Here is an 11,564-nt window from a genome sequence, read left to right as displayed (position 1 = left end):
TTTGTTACTCTTTCACGTAAAAACTACTGAATGGATTTGAATGAAACTTTACCACAATATAGCTTATAGATCAGAATAACACATAGGCTACAATTTTTGAGGTTTCTAATGTGAGGTCGAAAAAAAACACATTTTTTGCGCTTACATTGCAAACGCTGACTGAATCCTACAAGATAGATAGATAGAAGGCAGGTATAAATTATAACTTATATCTTCTAACCACGCGGACGAAGTCGCGGGCAACAGGTAGTATTTGCATAAATTGAATTTATTTTTCCATAAAACCGCTACCGCTTACAAACCACACCCCTACCTAACCTAATTGAGTATAGTTGAGGAAGCGGTCAGAGGGGCACAAATGCGATTTATCTGTTCCCGAGTCACTCACTAAGAACCACTAATATTCGCTCTAGACTTGCACTAAATGATATCCCTGCACTTGTTCCTCTTCATTTATATTTTCTTATCACCCCTTTTTATTGGTAAAATGTTGCAGTTGTTGGAACGGGATGACGCGATACTCGGCGTAGAGTGGTGTCTCGTACACATGTATTGCCGTTTTATTTAATTTGTTCAAATAATCCGAAAACACAGATCCGTAGTGTTAGTAAAGTACCTTATGCCATTATGAGCTCATATCCCACCGCATTTTTTCCCGCAGAAATAAATTGTATGCTTTTGATGCGGTGGTTTTGTAAATATTTTAATCTCATGCACAAGGACACCCAGACTTCGAATAATAATTACTGGATCACAAAAAGGCTTGAACTATACGGGGATCGAAGTCACAACACGTCGCGCGTCGTGTTGACCCCATCCACTCGGCAATCCGAACAATCAAGTGTTTTAAAATAAATTCAGTGAATAGAGACGATCAATCAAAGTAGGTTTTAAAACATTTAATTACGTAAAAAAATGGTTATTCTTACACATTACTCACCTGCGCCCTTAAAACAAACCTTATTAATATAACAAAGAGTACATTTTAAATTGACACTGTGTGACGCAAAACCTGCAGGTACAAGCGAGTGCGTCTCGTTTAACCGAGTATGAAACGTTTTGTTTTTCCAAACTGGCCACAGCCAGTAGGTTTGCACGTACCGACGAAAAATAACGGAACAGTATTGCCAGACAAAAAAATTACGTCAAGCGTAAATTGGAATGGTTGCAAGGATTCTGAGGAGACAGAAGTAATTTATTGTACGTTTTTTATACTTCTTATACATGAAAATATGTATGTTAAAAGGCGGGCTTAATGCCTGAGGCAAGAAGACCAGTCAACTATAGGGTGATGCAGAGATAACTAGAACTTGCATAGGCAAGGTTTGAAGGAGTACACTATGTATGTACAATATAGTTACTATATACTACAACACTAAACTATACTCCACGCGCCCTGACTATAACTTAACACTTAACTTTGCTATACAAGGAAACAATAATATACACAGTTTATTATTTTTATTTAGATATTTAGGTAATTAGTGAGTTTAATTACGGAAGAGAATAGCAAGCTACATCACACAAGGAACAGATAATTAACACAAACTTGTCTCCCGAAATGGAGAATCGACTAAAAAATGAATTAAAATGTATGCGCCTTATTATGTTTTCCTAAATGATAATAACTGGATCCATGACGCCCCGAACAGAGATTCGTGAAAGGGTCTGGACCCTTTTGCCCAGCAGTGGGACACAGTTAGCTAGAAAAAAAAAATGATGATAGTTTTTTACTATCTGATCTTAGACTTACATCAATTCACATGATACGACAAAGATGTAAAGACAGAAAATACTGTCTTTAAAGAAGTTTAAATGTCTGTAGCGTTAATTAATTCCTTTTTAATAAACGATTTTGACATTCATTTCAAAAGGTCTTCCTAACTGGAACCATTGATAGCGGACCCCGAAACGCGTACAAATGCATACAAACTTCAGTTTTTAATAAAAGCGGATTGAAAACAAAACAAGTGAATGGAAGCTTTCAATCTCGCTCCAAACCCGTTTTATTTTGGTTAAGAATTCCAAAACTTTTGTACGTACGGCAGAAACTAAGCGTATTTATTGTTCCTTATTAAAATAGTGTATTAAACCTCTTTTTTACATAGATAAATGTATTATCCTTCTTCTTATAATTTCGTTTGATGATGAAATGATATTTATTTGGTGATAAAATGAGTTAGTACTACGTGATATAAAACAAAAAAACAGCCGATTAAGTGCCTGAGGGTCCCGTACAAACCAGGCAAAAATAAAATTATTGGCCATAATATTGGTAACTTATCAAATATTTGACTTCAACAACCGTTGATTAATCTCGATTTTATTTTAGGCTAGTGTTCACCTTATTCTATGATTAAGCCACCTTTCTTCAGCCGTCTTTGCGTTAGTCCTCTCTGCTCCGAGTTGCATCGGTCCGTCTCAATATATGTCATTGTAAATCATCACTCATGAGCTGTTACAACTCAACTTGACTCGACAATCGATATTTTGACAGATGTATTTCTGTTGCTGTTGCTTAAAAAAAAGAAACAATATCGATGTTTTAACACTTTTTTTACACTCCATTTTCTTTTGAAAATAAAAATTTCGATATCCTATTTGTACGGAATCTTCCGTGTCGCAAATCCGACCCCCGCTTTGGTTTCTTAGAATAAACATCCCAAAACGTTACTTACTACTCTGATGCCAAATTCATCAAGCAGAAAATAAGATTTTCTTTGTAAACCCTAGGTAATGTAAGTGCAGCCGCGTGTAAAGATAGTTCAATATTTTCTAGACATTACTTCAAAGTTTCTGAGCACTGAAAGTCTTAAGTCCTTACTTTAATGGGCAGTTTCTTATTTTTATGACTTTACCAGTTAAATTTAAGAAGTTATTCCGCTTAGTAATATTTTTACGGAACTTATTAGAGAGCATTTTTGATAGTAATTTTCTGTCTAGTTTTAATTTTGTTTGTTCGCTTGTGATTAATTGTTTATTACTTCTTTAATAAAGGCCCAATAGGCGTATTACTACCGTTTGAAGCGACTTAAAAAAATGTGAATTTCTCATCGACTGTATTTTGTTTCTTACCTCAGAACTTCAGACTGGATGAACTGATTTTGTTGATTCTCATTTAACGTGAAATAGTTTCATAAATAAATTTGGCTTTTATTTGAAGTCGGTCTAAGATGCTTAAACAAAATCTATAACTGTACCTAATATAGTCCTGTAACAAGTAGAGAAGAAAATAAAGAAGTATTTTTCTCAAAAAAATTTGCTTGTCTTTAAACAACGTCACGGGAGGACCATGCATCATATCTTTTTGTGAGGCACTGCACTTACGTTGTGTATTTAAAGAGATCTTTCTCATATTTTTTTTCTATGAAGCGACCATCTTGGCTCCGAAAACTGTTATTTTCCAATAGCGCTTTCTGCAACCTTCTGGAATCCTGGATTTGTTTATTCTAATCAAATAAACTGTTCAGATAATTGTTTGACCAAAATCTATCCCCAACTAAAATTCAACAGACAACAGATATTGTCGTTTAATACTACTGACAATAATAAACATAACAATACCACAGATCGGGAGGCAGTCAAAATTTTATGACAGGAAGTTGCGTCAATTTCCAGTGCATTTCCGTTGCCGTGGTCGGATGGCGTTCAATTATTCTGCGCACCATCCCCGGGTTTAACTGGATCGGTTAGATTTAACCGACCGAAATAAAAGTACGGCTCACTTTAACTAAGCTCTTGTGGCTTGCCGGTTTTGCTTATTCGTTACCCAGTATTTGCACCGTTTTTTATTGTTGTTAGTCTAATAGTCTAGTATACGATAAAGTGTTTAAGTATGAGAATAAGGTTAATTGTAGAACGAAACATATGCCAGCAGAAATGAGAAACCCCCTTTTTTCAAGTCGGTTAATAAAGGATCTTTTCAGTGTAAGATTCTTGTTGTTATCTAGTAGGACTTTTTAGGCGCTTTGGGGCCGATTTTTCAATCGCCAGATAACTTTTATCTGACGAATATGTTTGACGTTTTGACAGCTTTCCTATAGAAAACCTGTCGAAGCTTTGTACGATTGAAATTCTATGATAACCAACCAGAAATTAAATTCTTGACAAACTCGTACAGTTGAAAATTGTTTCATGCAGGTGAGTCTTGGTGATATGGCAAAGCAAATTGAGAAGACACAGCAAAATTATAAACCTTTCCTGAGTTTCCTTGAAACCTGAATCTGATTTTACAGGGAAATCTGTTTGTCTAACCTTCAGAACCAATTTTACTGATCACATAGTACCATCAACGAATAGCAGAGTGGTTGAGGTTACCACGTCAAACCCTCTCATCGCGACGTGTTCGACCTCCGCTTAAGACAAACATTTGTGTGATCCACGAATGCTTGAAGTCTAGGTGTCTTTATGCAAGTGAATTGAATGTTTATGAAACTTTCCGTAACACAAGGATTCAATTCCTTAATGAGGGATTGGTTTTTTTTCTTCTAAATTTTGACTGTAGGATCCTACGATTGAATACTTATCTATACTAATATATAAAACTGAAGAGTTTGTTTGTTTGTTTGAACGCGCTAATCTCAGGAACTACTGGTCCAAATTGAAAAATTCTTTTTGTGGTGAATAGACCATTCATCGAGGAAGGCTTTAGGCTATAAACCATCACGCTGCGACTAATAGTAGCGAAGATACAATAGAAAATGAGAAAAAAACAGGGCAGGTATAAATCATAACTTATATCTTCTACCCACGGGGACGAAGTCGCGGGCAACAGCTAGTTTCTTAATAAAATAAAGGTATATACATTATAAAAGTAATAGTTCTGGAACACGTGCAGTAATTTCTATTATTTTCATCAAAATAACGTCGGCAACGGACAGGTGAGTTTTCAAGGGGTGTCAAGCCAAATGAAGGTATAACAAATGTTATTTTTTTCCTCCTTTTGGTCGTTTATCAGTCTACCATTGGGACCCCACTGACGGCTCATGGCTACGGTGACTATACTGCCATCACTTTTTGAGACTGTCGTTTTTATTGCACCGTTCTTCAGGACCTTTTTGGGAATATATAATGCAAAACAAAATGGTCTTATGATTAGGGCTTTAGGATATTAGGCTGATATTTAACACATTTTTTGTAAAGTCAAGACCACATACAACGCGTCACAGAAAACTTTGTAACTACTTTGTACTATTACACATTATAATAGCTAATAATAAACCACTACATGAGGCATCACTTAGGTATACCAATAATATCTGACGCTGAGATAGCCTAGTGGTATGACCGCACGACTGCCAAGTCAAAGGTTTCGAGTTCGATTCTGAGGCACGTACCTACTGACTTTTGAATGTTGTGTGAGTTTTCGAAACGTACGTGTTTGGAAGGCATCATAAACTGAAGGTCCAGTGCCTGATCTCTCTTCATTCGTGTCGGATTGGCGTACCATCCATCGGGCAAGATTACATAGAGTGCACGTGTGAGCACACACGCTTGGGCACTATAATATTTCCAGCTCGATGTCTTGCGACACTAACCATCCAGAAATCCATCAGGTCATTTTTATTTACTAACATACCATAATCTTACTTATTTTGTAGTGTAATGAATTTCCGATATTATCTTAACAAAATATGTTTTGCTTCTAGAAATATACTGAGTATGTTAGATAAAAGCTACGTGCAATCCTCCACATACCTCATCAATAAAAACACAGGTTTTTATTTCATACGCGTAGGAATTTGCAATAGAATATACATTATTTTATCCCACTTTCCTGTTATTCGTTGTCGCCCTACGTAGTTGAATGAATGCGAGAAAAAACCCGACCCTCCAGCGCTCACTAATTTCAGAAAATTGTTATTTTTTTGGTGACTCTCGAAAAATATGTTCTGCAGTAGTGGTGTTATTGTCTTTCTTAAGGTAAGGTTTATCAAATTATAATTGGTTTATGTAGGTACGTAACAATAGAGACTGTAATTTTGATTACTGTAAATTCAAGTTTAATGAAAGAGCTATCTTACCAGTATTAACGTAATATTACGCATCGGTCGTGGTGGTCTTGCGGCTGTATGCTTGAATTTGTATGCAGAAGGTGCAGGTTCAAGCCCAACGAAGGCAAATTACCTGTATGACTTTTTCTAAGACACCACTGAGAAATGGTGAAGTAAAACATCGTGATCAAAACTGGATTACAAATATTGGAATCTGAAATCGCCAACCCGCAGTGAGCTAGTGTAATAAATATTCGAATCTTCCCTATACGGGACTCGTTTCCTACCTCCACCCACAAACGCTGTAGTTATCGTTTTTATCATCGGGTCTCTCAATACCTAATAAACAATATATGTCTAAACCCAATAAACCTAACAATACACTAGCTGAAACCCGCGGGCCCTCTCGCTACAAATTGATAAGTACTATCCTATGTGTTAATCCTGGATATAAACTATCTGTGTACAGTCAGCGCCAAAAGTCGATGAACAGAATCAACTTTACAAAACAGCTGTTCACACTAAAATGCCATAAGTTATAGTCGCAACTGGGAAACAAAATAGAATGTACACCAGAAATTTACAAAAGTCCTTAAACACGAGTATTTCAAAAGTATCTGTGCACTAGTATTCCTAATGTCGCTGAACATCATTCTATCAAAAGTCACTAAACAGCAGAAAAAACAAAATTAGGCTAACAAAGTATATTTTTAATGTTGCCGTGACTGTGTTAATGTACCTACTTTTGACGCTTATGTTGTTGAGCTACTTTTGGGACAGTGCTTGCTGTATCTATATCAATACAATTTATAACTATAAAAATGCTGGACCGATTTTGATACAATTTGAATGGAGTGACATTTAAAAACATGGATATTTAGAATTTTTAATCCATTATTTTTTTGTAAAATATTAAAATAATATATTTTAAATTAAATTTATTATTTCACATATTTCATTTATTACTTTAAGTAATAATTCAAATGAAAATATTTTAGATATTGTTAACGAAACCTGTCCTTCCTTCTGGTTTCTAAGATCAGAAGTGGGATAGACCACGTGCTTTGTGCTGTTTGTGCCATCTGTTTTAAGTTGAAGTAAAGGATTTGTTTGATTTTCATCTAATTACTGCAAATTTTATTTTTGACGGTGCCATGAGTATCAGTGTGCTTCTTATTTTTTTTTCTGCTTTTCCTGAGACATGCCCGAACGGTGACTTCCGTCAACGTCCCAGTTGACGGAAGCCTCTTCGCGGAGTACTAAGATTAAGAAACACCCTAATTTCAATAGAGAAGATGGCTGGAAGATATCACCTACTTGGGACCCAATAATAAATAAACTCAAGGCCAAACCCAAGAGCAGCGCTGCAAGACATCAAGACACAATGTCGGACAACAAATAATTAATTAAAATATGAAGGTAGAAAGAGCAAAATCTTCTGTCAAGACAAACACCATCTCAGTCTGCCCGTGACCATGATACCTGCGAAGGTGTCGAAACGTCGGGAACTAATATCTAAAATTTAACCGCGGTAAAATCCGTTAATGTAGTTTCATTTCAATGGATTAAAATATTCTAAATGTTCATGTTTTTAAATGTCACTCCATTCAAATTGTATCAAAATCGGTCCAGCATTTTTATAGTTATAAATTGTATTGATATAGATACAGCAAGCACTGTCCCAAAAGTAGCTCAACAACATAAGCGTCAAAAGTAGGTACATTAACACAGTCACGGCAACATTAAAAATATACTTTGTTAGCCTAATTTTGTTTTTTCTGCTGTTTAGTGACTTTTGATAGAATGATGTTCAGCGACATTAGGAATACTAGTGCACAGATACTTTTGAAATACTCGTGTTTAACGACTTTTGTAAATTTTCTGGTGTACATTCTATTTTGTTTCCCAGTTGCGACTATAACTTATGGCATTTTATTGTGAACAGCTGTTTTGTAAAGTTGATTCTGTTCATCGACTTTTGGCGCTGACTGTACCAAGTTTTGTCCAAATCCGTTCAGTGGTTTTCGCGTCAAAGGGGAACTAACATGCATACATTTCGCGTTTATAATTATTGGTAGTTTGATCCCCATGTGGTTTTGCGTAACACATGCGTCAATAAACTCAATAGGTAAACCTAATGCTTGGGTATCTGAATTTTTATTGTGGTTTGCCTAGCGGTTCTACTGAAATCATTCATTGTTTCATTTAAAACAATGTTATATTTATGAATGTTCCAGTTTTCTACTTACTGATGATGCAGAATAATAAATATGGATAAAAACTGTTGTATCTTGTAGTAGGTACTAAAATTTCAAATATTGAACACAGAGAATTTATCATGCTTACCGTATTTAAGTGATAAAAATAAAACACCTATATTGTAAGCCAAATAATAACTTTATTGAAAAACATTCAAACCACATTTCACTTTCCAATCTGAAACAACAGTCAATACTTTATGGGCACCGGTTGTGGCACGAAAGAAAAATACAATCCAACATACGTTACTACAATTACAATTATTAAAAGGCTATTGACAGCATTCGAAAACTTAATCCAATCTTCATTTACTCTATTTTCTTTTAAATCCCTTTTGAAATCCCATTCAGGGATCACCATGTACTTTCCATAGCCGTTATACACAAAATCATTCACACTCATAATATAACTTGGAGGTTTCGATTTTAGTCGACAAACTTTACAAAGCGTTAATGTAACCGTTCCAATCATGACTGTCAAAATTAAAGAAGCACGGTAGTACAGAAGTAACGTCGGTGGGTCCAAACTATCTTTTGGGATATTCATACCCAACTCTGACAAGAAATAAAAATGACTGTAAAGACTGAAGCACACTAATATTAATCGGACATGCATCATCACGTCTAGGAGTAATGATGAGACAGTTAGGAAGGTCAATATGAGTGCTGGGTATACCACAACTGCCGCCAAACCACCGGCTTCTCTCTCCAAGAAAAACGTCATCTTCAACTGGTTATCAGAACTACGGTTCCCACTTTGCTTATAGTCCGAAATGAACCATTCCGCTCCATATTCTGCCCCAAACATTGAAATTGCGCGCGAACTGTAATTCATTCTAAAATTCGTCCACTTCGAAGGATATATCCCGAACTCCAGGGAACACTCTTGCACGTCATAAGGCCAGTTCTTAAGCTTCACACTACAGATGGCCAGGTGGACCATCCTGGGCATGCAATCCACTCTCCCGGTGCTCTTGACACTGCACCTCACGTAGTAGAATCTCTCGAAATCGAAGGAATCGGCAGCGTTGAAGAGTCTAAGCGTCGGCGTCCAAATATTAACGCTCGTAATATAAGTTTCCTTGATCCCGAAGAACTTTTTCGGGTCCCATTTAAGTCTCTCGTCTATCCATGATAAGTACATTAAGTTCTGGACGGTAAAGATTTCTACTTGACTGTTGAAGGTGAAGTATTTCATTGTGAATCGAACGTTGACGGTGAATGGATGGGTTTCGTTTCCGGGAGGCGGTACGAGGGCAAAGCGGTACGAACACTTCAGCTCCTCCTTCAATTTCTTCTCCCAAGTTATGTGTTCGGGAACATCGTTTCTTGCACAGTTTTTGCCAAGTGTTAAGTTTAAGAAGCTCAATATAATTATTATGAGCAGGGCCATGGTTCCACTCGTACTGACCTTAAAATCGTTTGTCAGTACAAAGTAACGTTATACAGGAACGCCCACTGCGATAATTTTTATTACTTCGATAGTGAATTTAATCGGATCATTAATTTAGTTGTAAGTGTGTCTGTACTACTGCACTCACATTTTTGTAAGGACATTGGGATTTTGACACCGGTTCGAATTTGGTGCATCGTGTGACTAATGTGTTTTGATGCAAAGTAAGTGTGCACTGACCACCGATAGTGCACATAGGCATAATTAAATCTGGAATAGATTAACCATATGTATACCTATGTCTAATTTTCAATATATGCATTCTTTCAATTAAAAAAACGGATTTTTTATTACCTACTTATTAAGGGACTCCTGCAGTAAAGAATTTAATTGTGTCCCGGAGGTTACACAATATTCAATTCATATGCACAAGGACACCGAGACTCAAGACAAGCGTTCGTTGATCACACGACAACACACAAATGCTTGCCCACAGTGGGTTTGGCGTTGTGACTTTAAACACTTGTCTATCTTTGCTGTCAAACAAAATAAAATCTCGAATCGTAATACCATAAGATTACCTAATATTAAGTAAAATAGTAAGTTATAAGTACCAATATATTATATGCGACAGAATATCGATTATCCAATCGTCCACTTATTTTAACCGACTTCGAAGAGGAAGGTTTGTCTTTAAACTTAGTTTCTTTCATCAGAGGCATTTTAGTTTTTTTTTTAATAACTGTCATTTGGTGACAAATATTCATCAAGTTTGCCTCAGCATGTTTTATTTGAAGTTGAATTGTTATAGTTAAAAAAAATATTACCTTGTCAATGAAATACAGTCTGATTAATTATTCCTACGTTTTTAAACACTCACTTTTCTTGTTTGTTTGTTTGTCGTTCCGTTTGAATTTTTGTAAATCAATTTTGAGACGATGATGATGATGATTCCCGATAAGCTAGCAGGCTGAAATTTTCAAGGTAGCTTCAAACCCGATGCCAATGTAATTTACAACTATAAAAACAGCTGGACCGATGTTTATAAAATTTGAATGGAACGACATTTATCTAAGAACGTGGATTTTTAGATTTTTTTAATCTTTTATTTACTGTACAGTAATTTAACCTACCAAGGAAATACGATAATATTCAATAACAGGTAAAGTGTACATATTATTATATTACACGTGCTAAAAGTATCCATCAAAACAAGTCAAAATTTCAGAATTGAGATGAAATTTTATAAACAAACTAGCTGTCCCGGCGAACTACGTACTGCCTCACAGTTGATATGATTTTTTTCAATTTTACCATATTTTAAAACCGTTTAAACCTTCCCTGGAGTGCTACAAATATTTCAAGACTAAAATGAGCCAAATCGGTTCAGCCGTTCTCGAGTTTTAGCGAGACTAACGAACAGCTATTCATTTTTAATATTTTTATACATAGGATTATTACTAAAATTGAAATCCTGAAAATCTTTAAAACGGATTTAGTAAAGACTATTTTCATATTATGTATGTTTAAAGTTTTTTCTAAGTTCAGTTCTAAGTTTAACCCCCTTTTCTGACACTGATTTTGGTCATAGTTGTAATATTTTTTTTTATAATATGGATTGACAATTTGACACATTGGATAGTTTTTATGCCGATTTTAAGACCTTTGTGATCATTATCGATTTATAGCGAGCGGTTCCGCGGGCAATAATGTAAGTAGAAAAGAGAAAGCACTAACTCATAATAACTAACTTATGCTCTATAACTATGCTCGAGATTAAAGTTTAAAACAAAAAAAAACACGATACAGCAGAATTTACTACTAGCAAAGTCGCGCTTGTAATTAATGGCACTTGTTTATCCAGTCTCACTCATTTTTTTTCCCAAAAATGTACCTAATACCAAAAACGTCCAAAAGTGT

General features: G+C 35.5%; 1 protein-coding gene across 3 annotated transcripts; it reads right to left on the bottom strand.

Annotated features, from left to right (window-relative positions):
• Positions 1 to 8,371: 8,371 nt before the first annotated feature.
• Positions 8,372 to 10,550, bottom strand: LOC113498323 (neuronal acetylcholine receptor subunit beta-2-like). 3 transcript variants are annotated; one of them, XM_026878305.1, is made up of 3 exons: positions 10,259 to 10,550; positions 10,003 to 10,180; positions 8,372 to 9,914 (listed from the first exon to the last, which is right to left on the bottom strand). In XM_026878305.1, exon 3 carries the CDS (start codon positions 9,642 to 9,644, stop codon positions 8,442 to 8,444), a length of 1,203 nt encoding a protein of 400 aa, XP_026734106.1. In that variant the 5' UTR covers positions 9,645 to 9,914; positions 10,003 to 10,180; positions 10,259 to 10,550; the 3' UTR covers positions 8,372 to 8,441. The 3 variants fall into 3 exon arrangements, with proteins under 3 accessions (XP_026734106.1, XP_026734107.1, XP_026734108.1); XM_026878306.1 differs by having other exon boundaries at positions 10,003 to 10,550; XM_026878307.1 differs by lacking the exon at positions 10,003 to 10,180.
• Positions 10,551 to 11,564: the final 1,014 nt, after the last annotated feature.

This window comes from Trichoplusia ni, chromosome 10, assembly GCF_003590095.1.
Source record: "Trichoplusia ni isolate ovarian cell line Hi5 chromosome 10, tn1, whole genome shotgun sequence".
NCBI classification, from domain to species: Eukaryota; Metazoa; Arthropoda; class Insecta; order Lepidoptera; family Noctuidae; genus Trichoplusia; species Trichoplusia ni.
Note: the sequence above shows the minus strand (reverse complement) of the source record. Positions and strands in the feature narration are given on the sequence as shown.

Excerpts from the sequence above, each read along its gene's own strand:
- LOC113498323 (XM_026878306.1), bottom strand. The coding sequence starts at position 9,644 with ATGGCCCTGCTCATAATAATTATATTGAGCTTCTTAAACTTAACACTT.